The following is an 18,778-nucleotide window of genomic DNA, read 5'->3' as shown; positions in this document are numbered from 1 at the left end:
GACATTTCCAGAGTCCTCACCTCTCCAGTTCTGTCCATCTGTTATTCCCATAGATAAGAATGATGTAATGTGACATCAGAATCTCTCACCTCTCCAGTAAGCCGGAAGAGGATCTCTAGGGTGAGGTGCATTATCCTCTCCGCCATCTTGTCCTCGTCCATATCCATCCTTGATGGGTCAATTAGAATAAATCTATCTCCAGGGAGAAGATTTGATATTGTAAGGACCTGAATAGTGGAAGCAGGGTGTCTATTATTAACATTTTAGCCAGAAAAAAATAGTTTGCTTTTTTTTTTATAAGCAATTATATTGTTTTGCTTCAGTTTTTCTGCAAGAGTTTTTAAAAACAAAAAAACCCTATGCTTATTGGGCATCACCGTAAGTGTACAATTTATAATGTAAATTGTAAAAATTATGACGTAGTTGCTGTCCTTTTTCCATTTTGGAAAAATATATTAATAAAAGTCAATCAGTGCGTTTTATTGAACTAAAATGATAAGAAAAATACTAATTACTTTGTCAGGAATGGGACATGTTATTGTGATGCCGGCAGCGTGTATTGTAGTGCAGGGAGCCGGTGGGTCTCTGTGCTGCAATACATCTGAAAATTGTGTGTAGGCGGGCTTCCCTTCTGCATGGGCCTGGTTGTGGTCACACCTCCTGCGACCACGAACGTTACTGCCCTGGTGCCAATGACCCTTTTCTGTGTTCTCCTCCCGTTATGTCATTTCTTCTTGTTAAGCTGTCAGTTCGGTAATATTCAAATTGTCTCTCCAGTAAAGGAGACAAACTCTAGCGCAGCGCCACCTATTGGAAGTAGCGATCCTAAAAGTCACAAGTGGATTTTTAACAATCCTTTGCAATATGACTCAGGATATATGCCAGATCAGAATCCCAATTTGCAGACACGGTGTTTCGGGGTGCTTGCCCCTCGTCAGTGCAAAGTATGGGGTGTCTGATCTGGCTCATGAGAAAGCTATGTGGTTCGGTAATAGAACTTTTGAGCTCCAGTTGGAGTGAATTTGCGCAATTCTGAGTCTTGCTCAATAAGTGGAGTTTAATTTTTTTTTTAAATACAAAATAAAACAGGTGTTAGGATAAAAAAAATAGGCCTGTAAGTATATAATTTTCCAACCTTTTCTTATATTTTTACTGTTTGTTTGGTTAATGGAAGGCAGGATTGAGGTTTGTGATATATGTACAAACAACTGAATATCACTGGGCAGATGTGAGCATGTTGGCCATCTGGAAGCTCAAATTAGAGATCTGGAGAAGCAAAGTGCATCACAGAAGGCGACTAACAATCATGAGTGGAGCATGCTGTACACTGAGCAAGCAATTAGTGGGTAAGATCCGGAGGATGGCGAATCCTTAAGAATAATTTTAAAGAATTAGGCAGCAAGCTGAAGGCAAAGACCTCCAGGGCAGTGTTCCCTGAAATATTGCCTGTGCCATATGCATCATAAAATAATGACATATGCAAAAAAAAAAAAAAGAGGGAGACACAAGAAGCTCTCCTTAATAATATACTGTTTGGTAAGACGAGAGAGCAGAAGACATATGGTGTATGTAATGGTCAAAAGTCTATCAATTTTGCAATGACTGTATGCTTATTTATAACCTACGTAGATAGCCGAAACGCATCATTTTACTAAATAAACTTTTTCATTCACTGGATCTCGATCTGTGTGAAATCACCTTCCTGGGGCTTTCACTTTTTCTTGGAAGTATACACGTAAAGTGAGGTCTCGTCTTCTGTATTTATTTTTAATCTTTCCTTTGGATTTTTATGTACTACAATGAATGTGACGTTTTAATCTACTAATTTTTGCAGTTGGAGGAATTCTCTCTCCTTTTTCATGTGTCACACACTCAGGAACCAGAATCAGGCTGCCGTGCACCGCACCCTATTTTGAGACATTTCCCTACGTAGTGAGCTGATGTTTCTGTGCTTTTGTCTTTCTGTGTATACACAAAGCACACACATAAATACAGTACTCAAACATAAGTACAGAGAGCACATATATGCACACCCAAGTGTACATCAAGCACATACATACACACGTACACAGTGCATATACATACACAGATACAGTATGTATGCACAGAGCATATACATACCCAAATAAACATGTATTCATATTATACAGGGTGGTCCAAAAGTAAGTGGACAAAAAATAATAACAATTTGCTCTAACGGTTTCAGCATTTTGAGATTTCCAATACTCTTTTAAAACCCATTTTCTTTGATCTGTATTTAAATTATTTGCCATTATGGGTTATCTGAAAAGAAAACAGATTTGGGGGAGATTTATCTGTGAAAACTGGATCTGTGAAACTGACTCAGTTGCCCTTAGCAACCAGATTCCACCTTTCATTTTCCAAAGAGTCTGTGAAGAATGAAAAGTGGAATCTGATTGGTTGCTAAGGGCATCTGAGTCAGTTCCACTTTACACTGTCCACCTGCTTTTGGACCACGCTGTATACATGTGACGTCTGTGTCAGGTCACAGGCACAAAATAGCTATCTCGCACTGACTAGGCAAAAGCCACCTGCTGAGCAAAATGGTGAGAAACACTGAAACCCTTTACCCCTATACAAGAATCTGAATTTACTACAGGGTCCAGTAGATTGCGGTCTATAGATGGGCTGCAGTCCAGAGACGGGAGTAGTCACCAGGCAGAATCAAAACCAGGAGCTCAAAAGAGGGCAGAATCAGGATCCGAAGAATTGTCAGGGAACCGGGTCAAAACTAAGATGGCAGCAAGTTAAAGAAATCAGCAGGCAGGAGAATCGTCACAAAAAGAGGCCAAGGTCAAAACAAGGGACAAAAGCAGCAAAGCACAGACAGAACCAGAGAAGAATCACTAAACTATATCTGACAGGGTCCAGCATACACCTGAAAGCTAAAGAAGGGCGTGGTGTCTTCCATCTTCCCATAGGCTGGAGCTGGGAGCTAATTTCAGCTGGAAAGCACACCCATCCACCCATCCACAACCAGCTAGAAGTACTGCAGGTCCCAGCTACTGGAACTGACTTTTCCTCTGTCACCAGCACCGCCTAGAAGCAGAAGGTGCAGGAGTAGCCTCTGGTGTTGATGTGACAGTATACACAAACACACACGTATACAATGAAAACATACATGTATATACAGAGCGCTTTGACACAAGGAAAGTAAAACTAGGAGATTCACTTGTAGAAAAGGATCTGGATGTACTTGTAGATCACAAAATAAATAACAGCATTCAATCTCAATCAGTGGCTTCTAAACCAAAGAATACTGTCATGTATTAAAAGAAGAATAAACTTGAGGAAAAGGGATGTAATACTACCACTTTACAAAGCATAAGTGCAGCCTCATCTAGACTATGCAGTTCAGTTATGGTCACCAGGTCATATACAGGATGCCCTGGAGCTAGAAAACGTGCAAAGAAGAGCCACAAAACTGATAAGGGACATGGAGGATCTTAGTTACGAGGAAAAACAAAAATAATTAATTGTATTTATTCTTAAGAAGAGATTTCTAAGAGAGAACATGAATAACTGGCTAAAGTACATACATGGCCCATAAAAAAAAAGTATGGTAAAAAGCCGTTTCATGTAAAGACCCCTCAATATGACAAAAGGGCAATACCTCTGTTTGGACAAAGAAAGGTTCAATCCGCTGAGCAGACAAGCCTTCGTTACCAAAATATTTTTGCAATAGTCTACCTCAAGAGCTGGTCAAAGCAGGAATTAAGACAGCAAAAAAGGGCAACAGCATTTACCTGCCCAGGTCACAGAAACTAATGCACTAAGACAGGGGTGGGGAACCTGCGACCCGCGAGGACGTTTTTTGCGGCCCCCGGGCAGATTCCTGTGGCCGCAGTGCTTGGGCCAGCCATCACATCTTGCCGGCCGCTGGCGCTTTAAATCCCTATGTATGCTACGAAGACGCGTGTGACGACATGGACTCTCATGGGTTAAAGTTTCTTAAAATTCAGCCAGACAGCACGATAGATTGTCTATAGACGGGGGAGAAGTCCCTCATTGTTTTTACAAGACTCTTGTTGTCTCAATGTAATTGTGTTGGCCACTGAAAGCCAGACGTATTGTTCTCCAGACTTTTCCAGTAACCATTGTATTGTAGTTGTGTATTGCTAATGTGATTACCTTAGTAGCCATTGTTGAGTCTGTGACTTGCAGACTTCATGTAGATATCTTCAGTCTTTCTATGCACATCATTTAAATGAACATTGTCCATGCAGCTTGAGATTCATCCAATGGGAGAGGCGATCTTGTCCAACCAATCGATGAGGACGCAGTGTATCCAAGTGGAAGGCTGTGGCTATAAAAGGGATTTCTTTAAGCCACCAGGTTGTTGTTGATGGATGCTGATGGATCCAGTCTAAGCTCTTTGGAGCTGACTAGAGGATCAGGATATCTTATGGCTTCAATCTAGGGACTCCGGTACCGGTTGGAGACCATATCCACAGCCTAGGGATTTCGACTCAGGCTACCAGGATTGTAACATCATACAGGACTACCTAAGGAGGACACTCAGGTTGGGACAGTTCAGTCACCTGGAACAGACTTTGCAGACATCAGCCAGCTTCCTAAATCTGGCGCTATTCCATTCTCGGTGGGTGCCCGCCAAAAGCGGGGTGCTGCTGGATTGGAGTAAGCGGCCCTGGAACCTCTGAGGCAAGGACATTCTAAATCCCTGGTGAGCCAGCGGAAGGGTGAGACTCTGTTGCCTGTTACATTTGTGTGTTTTGCTGGTTATGTGTTATGTGCCGTTAATTGTTTGGGGATCCAATACAGTCTAATTATTGTGGTTCCCTCACCCTGTGTTGTCTGAGTAGTGTTACGCCCACGGTTAAGGAGGCCGGCGTTCAGTTGGGATGAGCCCTGAGCCACGCTGTCTTTCTAAAGCCGGTGGGTTTTAGTGGACGAGAGCACCCACTGAGCCCCGTGTCTCCACAACGCGCATTCCGGAGTCACACTTGCCAGTGACTTGCACAAATCTCACATCGCATCACCTGGCACGGCAGCACAGCTGCATGCATTTCTTGGCAGGTGAGATGCTCCTGTCTGCTAAGTGTGCGGAGATATGTGACTCCAGCAGGAGCGTTCACTACTGAACTCTGGGTGACTGTACCATTGGGTCCTCACACTGGCCTGTGCGCTCAGGACTTACCATGTGGGCGGGGGTTAGCGCTTTGCGCTCCCGTCCCACAGAAGATGAGCAGCAGCTTCAAGGCTTCCAGTGCTGTATGCCCGCCTTTCAGTGCTGTGTGAAACTCACAGTGCTGTGTGCCCCCTCCCCAAGTACTGTGTGTGTGCCACCCATAGTGCTGTGAATCCCCCATTGTGCTGTGTGCCCTCTCCAGTGCTGTGTGCTACCCTGCAGTGCTGTGTACCACCCCCAGTGCTCTGCCTTCCAGTGATGTCATGTTCCCCTGTGCTGTCTGTGCTGCCCTAGTGATGACTGTGCTCTGGAAGTGTTATCCGTTTTCGCTAGTGCTGTCCATGCCCCCCAGTGCTGTCCGTGCTTCCCCAGTTCTGTCCGTGCCCCTCAGCCATATATATATGCCTCCCAGTGATGTCTGTGTCCCCAGCCCCTCCTGTGATGTGTGTGTATGCCCCCAGCCCCTCCTGTGATGTGTGTGTGTGCCCCTAGCCCCTCCTGTGATGTGTGTGTGTGCACCCAGCCCCTCCTGTGATGTGTGCGTGTGTGTGCCCCCAGCCCCTCCTGTGATGTATCTATCACGTTGGAGGGACTGGGGGCATACACATCACATTGGAGCGACTAGGGGCATACACATTACAGTGGAGAAGCTGGAGGCATATACATCACAGGAGGGGCTGGGGTATTTACATTTGATGCATGTGACCCAAATGTTTCCTGTGATGTATGTACAGCAGTCCCAGCGTCTGTTTTGTGATATATATGATTTACCAATCTTATTATCACAAAGAGTTGCCAGCACTCCAGACAGAGACAAACCTGGAAAAGCAGTTGTGAAAAGCAACGTTGCGTGATCAGTCACCAAATATTAACCGCCGCACAAAAGTGAAGCTGCTCTGGCCACCACAGTAGAGGTGAGTTAATTAATTGCTTGATCAAATATAGGTTAATTTTCACATTGATAATTTTGTGTGGCCCCTGAAGGTTCATAGAAATTTACGAATGACCCCTGGCAGTAAAAAGGTTCCCCACCCCTGCACTAAGAAGATACTTTAAGAACTCTTAAAGGGAACCTGTCTCCAGTTTATTTTATAGAATCTCACAAATGCCACAACAATTTTCTGCTTTTTCTTAGCTATTTCACAAATGATTACATTGATCCCTGACTCCCCTGTATACGCTTAAAATATCATCTGATTTGGTCCTGCGCTGTATTTAAATGAGTCTGGTCCGGTTCTATGGGCGTCCTCCTCATGGCATCTGTTTCTCCTCTCTGATTGATGTGGATGACAACCCCTACATCATCCACATAGCTGAATGAAGTCTCGCGTCTGCGCAGTAGCATCGCCGTCCACACAGGCGCATTTTGCGTTTTCCTTCTGTGTGCAGCGCATATGACTTTTATGAGCAGGGAGGAGGAACAGATGTCATAAGAAGGATGCCCATTGGACCGGACCAGCGCTAAACCTGCCATTTCCACCATTCTCATTACAAGTATAAAACAAATAATACTAGTGTCTAAAACAAGACTAAGCACAAGTCCTTCACAGCCGTCTACATCATAGGGAGATTTCATGTCACCTTCTCTCCACCTACCTGATGATCCTGAGGAACATTGTGATCTTCTTGTTTACAGTCCTGTGGGAAAAGAGGATGGGGACATCTCTCTGGTGTTGTGCTCTCACTGGATAGAACTGGAGGAAACACATACAGGGACTGAATGCATTCTTTACATACAGATAATTATAGGCCGTGTGTATTTAGTCCTGTGTATTACCTGGTGATGTGAGCTGGGGAACCACCATCATGAAGTCCTTGTACAGATCTTTGTGTCCTTCTAAATACTCCCACTCCTCCGTGGAGAAATAGATGGCGGCATCCTGACACCTTACAGGAACCTGACACATACAATGATACCGTCATCCCCCCGATCCCTTCATAGCGTTACTGTATAATGTCCCAGCATTCCCAGCACTGTCACCTCTCCAGTCAGCAGCTCAATCATCTTGTAGGTGAGTTCTAGGATTTTCTGGTCATTGATGTCCTCATGTATCAGGGGGTGAGGTGGAGGTCCCGTGATTGGGCTGAGGGGTCTTCCCCATACCTCAGACACAGGGTCTTGACAGCACTCACTAGAGGTCTTCTTCACTACTGTGTAATCCTGGTTATGGAGAGACACAGTAATAAACCTCACTACAGACATTTCCAGAGTCCTCACCTCTCCAGTTCTGTCCATCTGTTATTCCCATAGATAAGAATTATGTAGTGTGACATCATCAGAATCTCTCACCTCTCCAGTAAGCCGGAAGAGGATCTTTAGGGTAAGGTGTAATATCCTCTCCACCATCTTGTCCCTGTCCACATCCATCCTTGAAAAGGTCAACATTGTCTTATCTATAGAAGATCTCCGCTGAGAGGATCCAATATCCGATAGTGTATTGTAATAAGACAATTGCTGGAGATAATAAAAGGAAACATATAAGGAGATAGAAGGTGTAGATGTTATATTCTCAGGTTCTAAAAACTGGAATGTCATAAACACCGGCTACTCGCTGCACTCGTCACTCAGATATGATAGTAAAGGGGACTCCGCTTCTCACTCGTCCACTCAACTACCGCATTAGGCTAAACTGAGTAAGTGCCCACTCAACAAAAAAAAAAAAAAATGTAAAAATGGTTTTCAGTGAATCTTTTTTATCAGTATTTTTCGGAAAAAAGAAAGAGAACATTCTCCATTCTTGATGAGGACAGAGAAGGCATCTTCCATATATCTGAGGTAATGGAGAATGAGCAACCATTTTCTATCTGCGCGCGCGAAAGAGAAATATACAACTGCCTCTATCTTATCTTGGAGGAAATATATAGCTTTGTACCTCATTATCCAGTACATAGAAAAATAATCAAACTTCAAAGTAATAGAGATCAGCGGACCTTTATAAAAAGTTCTGGTACTGTGGGAACATTACACTCTGTGGGGGGATGGCGGTATTGTGGGAACATTATACTGTGTGTGGGGGGACGGCGGTATTGTAGGAACATTATACTGTGTGGGGGTGGTGGTGGTACTGTGGGAATATTATACTGTGTGGGGGTATGGCGGTATTGTGGGAATATTATACTGTGTGTGGGTGGATGGCGGTACTGTGGGAACATTACACTGTGTGTGGGAGGATGGTGGTACTATGGAAACTTTATACTGTGTGTGGGAAGATGGCGGTAATATGGGAACATTACACTGTGTGTGAGGGGATGGCAGTACTGTGGGAACATTATACTGTGTGTGTGGGATGGCGGCATTGTTGAAACATTACAATGTGTGGGGGGAATAGTGGTACTGTGGGAAAATTATACTGTGTGTGTGGGGTGGATGGTGGTACTGTGGGAACATTATACTGTGTGTGGGGGGATGGCAGTACTGTGGAAAAATTACACTGTGTGTGAGGGGGTGGCAGTACTGTGGGAACATTAGACTGTGTGTGGGAGGATGGCGGTACTGTGGGAACATTATACTGTGTGGGGGGGATGGCGGTACTGTGGGGGAACATTATACTGTGTGTGGGGGGAAGGCGGTACTGTGGGTACATTATACTGTGTGTGGGGGGATGGCGTTACTATGGGAACATTATACTGTGTGTGAGGGGATGGCAGTACTGTGGGAACATTATACTGTGTGTGTGGGATGGCGGCATTGTTGAAACATTACACTGTGTGGGGGGAAAAGTGGTACTGTGGGAAAATTATAGTGTGTGTGGGGTGGATGGCGGTACTGTGGGAACATTATACTGTGTGTGTGGGGATGGCGGTACTGTGGGAACATTATACTGTGTGTGGGGGGATGGCAGTACTGTGGGAAAATTACACTGTGTGTGAGGGGATGGCAGTACTGTGGGAACGTTAGACTGTGTGTGGGAGGACGGCGGTACTGTGGAAACATTATACTGTGTGGTGGGGAAAAGCGGTATTGTGGAAAAATTATAAGGTGTGGGTGGATGGCGGTACTGTGGCAAAATTATACTGTGGGGGGATGGCAGTACTGTGGGAACATTATACTGTGTGTGTGAAGATGGCGGTACTATGGGAACATTACACTGTGTGTGAGGGGATGGCAGTACTGGGGGAACATTATACTGTGTGTGGGAGGGCGGCATTGTTGAAACATTACACTGTGTGGGGGGGATGGTGGTACTGTGGGAAAATTATAGTGTGTGTGGGGTGGATGGCGGTACTGTGGGAACATTATACTGTGTGTGTGGGGATGGCGGTACTGTAAGAACATTATACTGTGTGTAGGGGGATGGCAGTACTGTGGGAAAATTACACTGTGTGTGAGGGGATGGCAGTATTGTGGGAACATTAGACTGTGTGTGGGAGGACGGCGGTACTGTGGGTAAATTATACTGTGTGTGGGGGGATGGCGGTACTGTGGGTACATTATACTGTGTGTGGGGGGGATGGCGTTACTGTGGGAACATTATACTGTGTGTGGGGGTATGGCTGTATTGTGGGGACATTATACTATGTGTGGGTGGATGGCGGTATTGTGGGAACTTTATATTGTGTGTGGGGGGATGGCAGTACTGTGGGAAAATTACACTGTGTGTGAGGGGATGGCAGTACTGTGGAAACACTGGACTGTGTGTGGGAGGACGGCGGTACTGTGGGAACATTATACTGTGTGGGAGGGATGGCTGTACTGTGGGGACATTATACTGTGTGTGGGGGGATGGCGGTACTGTGGGTACATTATACTGTGTGTGTGGGGGGATGGCGGTACTGTGGGAACATTATACTGTGTCTGGGGTATGGCTGTACTGTGGGGACATTATACTGTGTGTAGGTGGATGGCGGTACTGTGGGAACCTTATACTATTTGTGGGGGATGGCGGTACTGTGGGAAAATTATACTGTGTGTGGAGGGATGGCGGTACTGTGGGAACACTACACTGTATGAGGGGGGATGGCGGTACTGTGGGAACACTGGACTGTGTGTCGGAGGACGGCGGTACTGTGGGAACATTATACTGTGTGGGAGGGATGGCGGTACTGTGGGAAAATTATACTGTGTGGGAGGGATGGCGGTACTGTGGGAAAATTATACTGTGTGTGGTGGGATGGCAATACTGTGGGTACATTATACTGTGTGTGGGGGGGATGGCGTTACTGTGGGAACATTATACTGTGTGTGGGGGTATGGCTGTACTGTGGGGACATTATACTGTGTGTGGGTGGATGGCGGTACTGTGGGAACATTATACTGTTTGTGGGGCATGGCGGTACTGTGGGAAAATTATACTGTGTGTGGAGGGATGGCGGTACTGTGGGAACACTACACTGTATGAGGGGGGACGGCGGTACTGTGGGAACATTAGACTGTGTGGGAGTGATGGCGGTACTGTGGGAAAATTATACTGTGTGTGAGGGGATGGCAGTACTGTGGGAACATTAGACTGTGTGTGGGAGGACGGCGGTACTGTGGGAACATTATACTGTGAGTGGGGGTATGGCGGTACTGTGGGAACATTAGACTGTGTGTGGGAGGACGGCGGTACTGTGGGAACATTAGACTGTGTGGTGGGGGAAAGCGGTATTGTGGGAACATTATACGGTGTGGGTGGATGGCGGTACTGTGGCAAAATTATACTCTGTGGGGGGATGGCGGTACTGTGGGAAAATTATACTGTGGGGGGATGGCAGTACTGTGGGAACATTACACTGTATGAGGGGGGATGGCGGTACTGTGGGAACATTACACTGTGTGAGGGGGAATGGCGGAACTGTGGGAACATTACACTGTGTGAGGGGGATGGCAGTACTGTGGGAACATTATACTGTGTGTGGGAGGATGGCGGTACTATGGGAATATTATACTGTGTGTGAAGATGGCGGTACTATGGGAACATTACACTGTGTGTGAGGGGATGGCAGTATTGGGGGAACATTATACTGTGTGTGGGAGGGCGGCATTGTTGAAACATTACACTGTGTGGGGGGAATGGTGGTACTGTGGGAAAATTATAGTGTGTGTGGGGTGGATGGCGGTACTGTGGGAACATTATACTGTGTGTGTGGGGATGGCGGTACTGTGGGAACATTATACTGTGTGTGGGGGGATGGCAGTACTGTGGGAAAATTACACTGTGTGTGGGGGGATGGTAGTACTGTGGGAAAATTACACTATGTGTGAGCGGATGGCAGTACTGTGGGAACATTAGACTGTGTGTGGGAGGACGGCGGTACTGTGGGAACATTGTACTGTGTGTGGGGGGATGGCGGTACTGTGGGTACATTATACTGTGTGTGGGAGGGATGGCGTTACTGTGGGAACATTATACTGTGTGTGGGGGTATGGCTGTATTGTGGGGACATTATACTATGTGTGGGTGGATGGCGGTACTGTGGGAACTTTATATTGTGTGTGGGGGGATAGCAGTGCAGTGGAAACACAGGACTGTGTGTGGGAGGACGGCGGTACTGTGGGAACATTATACTGTGTGGGAGGGATGGCGGTACCGTGGGAAAATTATACTGTGTGTGGTGGGATGACGGTACTGTGGGTACATTATACTGTGTGTGTGGGGGGATGGCGGTACTGTGGGAACATTATACTGTGTGTGGGGGTATGGCTGTACTGTGGGGACATTATACTGTGTGTGGGTGGATGGCGGTACTGTGGGAACATTATACTATTTGTGGGGGATGGCGGTACTGTGGGAAAATTATACTGTGTGTGGAGGGATGGCGGTACTGTGGCAACACTACACTGTATGAGGGGGGATGGCGGTACTGTGGGAACACTGGACTGTGTGTGGGAGGACGGCGGTACTGTGGGAACATTATGCTGTGTGGGAGGGATGGCGGTACTGTGGGAAAATTATACTGTGTGGGAGGGATGGCGGTACTGTGGGAAAATTATACTGTGTGTGGTGGGATGGCAGTACTGTGGGAAAATTATACTGTGGGGGGATGGCAGTACTGTGGGAACATTACACTGTATGAGGGGGGATGGCGGTACTGTGGGAACATTACACTGTGTGAGGGGGAATGGCGGAACTGTGGGAACATTACACTGTGTGAGGGGGATGGCAGTACTGTGGGAACATTATACTGTGTGTGGGAGGATGGCGGTACTATGGGAATATTATACTGTGTGTGAAGATGGCGGTACTATAGGAACATTACACTGTGTGTGAGGGGATGGCAGTATTGGGGGAACATTATACTGTGTGTGGGAGGGCGGCATTGTTGAAACATTACACTGTGTGGGGGGAATGGTGGTACTGTGGGAAAATTATAGTGTGTGTGGGGTGGATGGCGGTACTGTGGGAACATTATACTGTGTGTGTGGGGATGGCGGTACTGTGGGAACATTATACTGTGTGTGGGGGGATGGCAGTACTGTGGGAAAATTACACTGTGTGTGGGGGGATGGTAGTACTGTGGGAAAATTACACTATGTGTGAGCGGATGGCAGTACTGTGGGAACATTAGACTGTGTGTGGGGGGGATAGCGTTACTGTGGGAACATTATACTGTGTGTGGGGGTATGGCTGTAGTGTGGGAACATTATACTGTGTGTGGATGGATGGCGGTACTGTGGGAACATTATACTGTTTGTGGGGGATGGCGGTACTGTAGGAAAATTATACTGTGTGTGGAGGGATGGCGGTACTGTGGGAACACTACACTGTATGAGGGGGGATAGCGGTACTGTGGGAACATTACACTGTGTGATGGGGAATGGCGGAACTGTGGGAACATTATACTGTGTGTGGGGGGGATGGCGTTACTGTGGGAACATTATACTGTGTGTGGGGGTATGGCTGTACTGTGGGGACATTATACTGTGTGTAGGTGGATGGCGGTACTGTGGGAACATTATACTGTTTGTGGGGGATGGCGGTACTGTGGGAAAATTATACTGTGTGTGGAGGGATGGCGGTACTGTGGGAACATTACACTGTATGAGGGGGATGGCAGTACTGTGGGAACACTGGACTGTGTGTGGGAGGACGGCGGTACTGTGGGAACATTATACTGTGTGGGAGGGATGGCGGTACTGTGGGAAAATTATACTGTGTGTGGTGGAATGGCGGTACTGTGGGTACATTATACTGTGTGTGGGGGGATGGCGTTACTGTGGGAACATTATTCTGTGTGGGTGTATGGCTGTACTGTGGGGACATTATACTGTGTGTGGGTGGATGACCGTACTGTGGGAACGTTATACTGTTTGTGGGGGATGGCGGTACTGTGGGAAAATTATACTGTGTGTGGAGGGATGGCGGTACTGTGGGAACACTACACTGTATGAGGGGGGATAGCGGTACTGTGGGAACATTACACTGTGTGATGGGGAATGGCGGAACTGTGGGAACATTATACTGTGTGTGGGGGGATGGCGGTACTGTGGGGACATAATGCTGTGTGTGGATGGATGGCGGTACTGTGGGAAAATTATACTGTGTGGGAGGGATGGCGGTACTGTGGGAAAATTATACTGTGTGGTGGGATGGCGGTACTGTGGGTACATTATACTGTGTGTGGGGGGGGGTGGCGTTACTATGGGAACATTATACTGTGTGTGGGGGTATGGCTGTACTGTGGGGACATTATACTGTGTGTGGGTGGATGGCGGTACTGTGGGAACATTATACTGTTTGTGGGGGATGGCAGTACTGTGGGAAAATTATACTGTGTGATGGGGAATGGCGGAACTGTGGGAACATTATACTGTGTGTGGGGGGATGGCGGTACTGTGGGCACATAATGCTGTGTGTGGGTGGATGGCGGTACTATGGGAACATTACACTGTGGGGGGGATGGGAGTATTGTGGCAACATAATACGGTGTGGGGGGATGGTGGTACTGTTGGAAGATTATACTGTGTGGGGGTATGGCGGTACTGTGGGAACATTATACTGTGTGTGGGTGTATGGCGGTACTGTGGCAAAATTATGCTGTGTGGGGGGATGGCGGTATTGTGGGAACATTACACTGAGTGGGGGAGATGGCGGTACTGTGGGAACATTATACTGTGTGTGGGGGGGATGGTGGTACTGTGGGAACATTATACTGTGTGGGGGGGTGGCAGTACTGTGGGAAAATTACACTGTGTGTGAGGGGATGGCAGTATTGTGGGAACATTAGAATGTGTGTGGGAGGACGGCAGTACTGTGGGAACATTATACTGTATGTGGGGGTATGGCTGTACTGTGGGGACATTATACTGTGTGTGGGGGATGGCAGTACTGTGGGAAAATTACACTGTGTGTGAGGGAATGGCAGTACTGTAGGAACATTAGACTGTGTGTGGGAGGACGGCGGTACTGTGGGGACATTATACTGTGTGTCGGTGGATGGCGGTACTTTGGGAACATTATATTGTTTGTGGGGGATGGCGGTACTGTGGGAAAATTATACTGTGTGTGGGGGGATGGCGGTACTGTGGGAACATTATACTGTGTGGGGGGATGGTGGTACTGTGGGAAGAATATACTGTGTGGGGGTATGGCAGTACTGTGGGAACATTATACTGTGTATGGGTGGATGGCGGTACTGTGGCAAAATTATGCTGTGTGGGGGGGGATGGCGGTACTGTGGGAACATTACACTGTGTGGGGGGGATGGCAGTACTATGGTAACATTACACTATTTGAGGGGGAATGGCGGAACTGTGGGAACATTACACTGTGTGTGGGGAGATGGCGGTACTGTAGGGACATAATGCTGTGTGTGGGTGGATGGCGGTACTATGGGAACATTATACTGTGGGGGGATGGCGGTATTGTGGGAACATTATATTGTGTGGGGGGATGGTGGTACTGTGGAAAGAATAAACTGTGTGGGGGTTTGGCGGTACTGTGGGAACATTATACTGTGTGTGGGTGGATGGTGGTACTGTGGCAAAATTATGCTGTGGGAGGGGATGGCGGTACTGTGGGAACATTACACTGAGTGGGGGGGATGGCGGTACTGTGGGAAAATTATACTGTGTGTGTGGGGTGGATGGCGGTACTGTGGGAACTTTATACTGTGTGTGGAGGGATGGTGGTACTGTGGGAACATTATACTGTGTGTGGGGGATGGCAATACTGTGGGAAAATTACACTGTGTGTGAGGGGATGGCAGTACTGTGGGAACATTAGACTGTGTGTGGGAGGATGGCGGTACTGTGGGTAAATTATACTGTGTGTGTGGGGGGGATGGCGTTACTGTGGGAACATTATACTGTGTGTGGGGGTATGGCTGTACTGTGGGGACATTATACTGTGTGTGTGTGTGGATGGCAGTACTATGGGAACATTATACTGTTTGTGGGGGGTGGCGGTACTGTGAGAAAATTATACTGTGTGGGGGATGGCGGTACTGTGGAAACATTACACTGTGTGTGGGGAATGGCGGTACTGTGGGAACATTACACTGTGTGAGGGGGAATGGCAGAACTGTGGGAAGAATATAGTGTGTGTGGGAGGATGGCGGTACTGTGGGGATATTATACTGTGGGGGAGATGGGGATAGCGGTATTGTTGGAACATTATACTGTGTGGGGGGATGGTGGTAATGTGGGAATATTATACTGTGTGGGGGTATGGCGGTACTGTGGTAACATTGTACTGTGTGTGGGTGGATGGTGGTATTGTGGGAACTTTATTCTGTGTGGGGGGATGGCGATACTGTGGGAACATTACACTGTTTGAGGGGGATGGCAGTACTGTGGGAATATTATACTGTGTGTGGGATGGCGGCATTGTTGAAACATTACACTGTGTGGGGGGAATCGTGGCACTGTGGGAAAATTATACTTTGTGTTTGGGGTGGATTTCGGTAAAGTGGGAACATTATACTGTGTGTGTGGGGATGGTGGTACTGTGGGAAATTTACACTGTGTGTGGGAGGATGGCGGTACTGTGGGAACATTATACTGTGTGGGGGGGATGGCGGTACTGTGGGTACATTATACTGTGTGTGTGGGGGCGATGGCGTTATTGCGGGAACATTATACTGTGTGTGGGGGTATGGCTGTACTAGGGGGACATTATACTGTGTGGGTGGATGACGGTACTGTGGGAACATTTTACTGTTTGTTAGGGATGGCGGTACTCTGGGAAAATTATACTGTGGGGGGGTGGCGGTAGTGTGGGAACATTACACTGTGTGTGGGGGGTGGCAGTACTGTGGGAACATTACACTGTATGAAGGGGGGATGGCAGTACTGTGGAATATTACACTGTGTGAGGGGGAATGGTGGAACTGTGGGAACATTATACTGTGTGTGGGGGATGCCGGTACTGTGGGAACATTATACTGTGTGTGGGGGGATGGCAGTACTGTGGGAACATTAGACTGTGTGTTGGAGGACGGCGGTACTATGGGAACATTATACTATGGGGGGGATGACGGTACTATTGGAATATTATACTATGTGTGTGGGATGGCGGTACTGTGGATATATTATATTGTGTGTGGGGGATGGCGGTACTGTTGGAACATTATACTGTGTGTGGGGGATGGCGGTACTGTGCAGACATTTTACTGTGTGTGGGGGATGGCAGTACTGTGGGAATATTATACTGTGTGGGGGATGGCAGTACTGTGGGAATAATATACTTTGTGGGGGGACTGCAGTATTGTAGGAACATTATACTGTGTGGGGGGAGATGGCGGTTCTGTGGGAATATTATATTGTGTGGGGGATGGCGGTACTGTGGTAACATTATACGGTGTGTGGGGGGGGGATGGCGGTACTGTGGGAACATTACACTGTGTACACATTATATCTCTTCATGTTTCCCTCATAATCTCCAATGATTGTATTATTACATGGGATTATATACACTGGGTGCAGACTTATTAGGCAAGTTGTATTTTAGAGGATATTTTATTATTGATCAACAACTATGTTCTCAATCAACCCAAAAGACTCATAAATATCAAAGCTTAATATTTTTGGAAGTTGGAGTGTTTTTTTTTAAATTTGGCTATCTTAGGACGATATCTGTTTGTGCAGGTAACTATTACTGTGCAGAATTATTAGGCAACTTAATAAAAAACAAATATATTCCCATCTCACGTGTTTTTTTTTCACCAGGTGAACCAATATAACTGCACAAAATTTAGAAATAAACATTTCTGACATGCGCAAACAAAATCCCAAAAAATTAGTGACCAATATAGCCACCTTACTGATGACACTCAACAGCCGACCATCCATAGATTCTGACTTCTTCCTTAACCACTGCTTGAAGAAGTTGTCTTCCAGAAACTGGCAGTAAGTCTGGGAGTTGAGCTTCACTCCATCCTCAAACCGAAAAGGTCCCACTAGTTCATCTTTGATGATCCCAGCCCTTACCAGTACCCCACCTCCACCTTTCTGGCATCTGAGTCGGAGTGGAGCTCCCTGTCCTTTACTGATCCAGCCTCTGGCCCATCAAGAGTCACTCTTATTTCATCAGTCCATAAAACCTTTGAAAAATCAGTGTTAAGATATTTCTTGGCCCAGTCTTGATGTTTTATCTTATGTTTCTTGTTCAAAGGTGGTGGTTTTTCAGCCTTCCTTACCTTGGCCATGCCCCTGAGTATGGCACACCTTGTGCTTTTTGATACTCCAGGAACGTTGCAGCTCTGAAATATGGCCAAACTGGTGGCAAATGGCATCTTGGCAGCTTCACGCTTGATTTTCCTCATTTCATGGGCAGTTATTTTGTGCCTTTTTTGCCCAACACGCTTCTTGCGACCCTGTTGGATATTTGCCATGAAACGCTTGATTGTTTGGTGATCACGCTTCAAAGGTTTGTCAGTTTCAAGACTGCTGCATCCCTCAGTAAGACATTCACAATTTTGGACTTTTCATAGCCCGTCAAATCTCTCTTCTTACCCATTTTGCCAACGGAAAGGAAGTTGCCTAATAATTAAGCACACCGTATATAGGGTGTTGATGTCATTACACCACACCCCTCCTCATGACAGAGATGCACATCACCTGATTTACTTAACTGGTAGTTAGCTCTGAAGCCTATACAGCTTGGAGCAGGACAACATTTATAAAAAGTATCGTGATCAAAATACTCATTTGCCTAATAATTCTGCACACAGTGTATACTGTGTGGGGGGATGGTGGTACTGTGGGAACATTATACTGTATGTGAGGAGATGGAGGTACTGTGGGAACATTATACTGTATGTGAGGAGATGGAGGTACTGTGGGGACTTTATACTGTATGGGTCTAAGAAAGAAGTGGTAGTATGAGAGCAGACGGGTTTCCTCACTTCCTGGATCTCATAGTTGAGTCGTCTGTATCTATCAGAGGAAAGGTAACAAAAATGTTCTGATTATTAGAAAGCGGCAAAAAAAAAACAACTCACCAAAACATTCTCAGTACCGAAAATGTCTCCTGCCCCAGTAATGGGGAATCTCCACATACCTCCTCCTGCAGAGCCGCACACTAGCTATATGGCTGCTCTGTGCTTCCAGGACCTGTGATGATGTCACATGGAGGGGAGGAGTCAGGGGTCACATGATCAGCTCCTCAGTGTATGCAGGACTCTGCTGTGCTGAGGTGAAGTTTTTCTGTGACGAAGGGGGTCGACATATTGGTGCAACCGCACAAG

At 46.8% G+C, this 18,778-nt stretch overlaps 1 protein-coding gene across 1 annotated transcript in view; it reads right to left on the bottom strand.

Moving 5' to 3' along the window:
• Positions 1-18,613, bottom strand: part of LOC142312182 (uncharacterized) — a 40,723-nt gene extending 22,110 nt beyond the window's left edge. The window contains exons 1-6 of the mRNA XM_075351081.1: positions 18,533-18,613; positions 7,461-7,625; positions 7,152-7,331; positions 6,948-7,068; positions 6,767-6,864; positions 90-227 (exon numbers count right to left, since the gene is read on the bottom strand). Coding sequence (XP_075207196.1) covers positions 90-227; positions 6,767-6,864; positions 6,948-7,068; positions 7,152-7,331; positions 7,461-7,625; positions 18,533-18,589 — 759 coding nt within the window. The 5' untranslated portion in view covers positions 18,590-18,613. The remainder of the gene's footprint in view (positions 1-89; positions 228-6,766; positions 6,865-6,947; positions 7,069-7,151; positions 7,332-7,460; positions 7,626-18,532) is intronic.
• Positions 18,614-18,778: the final 165 nt, after the last annotated feature.

This window comes from Anomaloglossus baeobatrachus, chromosome 5 (assembly GCF_048569485.1).
Source record: "Anomaloglossus baeobatrachus isolate aAnoBae1 chromosome 5, aAnoBae1.hap1, whole genome shotgun sequence".
NCBI classification, from domain to species: domain Eukaryota; kingdom Metazoa; phylum Chordata; class Amphibia; order Anura; family Aromobatidae; genus Anomaloglossus; species Anomaloglossus baeobatrachus.
The sequence above is the reverse complement of the archived record's forward strand: the minus strand, read 5'-3'. Positions and strand labels throughout refer to the sequence as shown.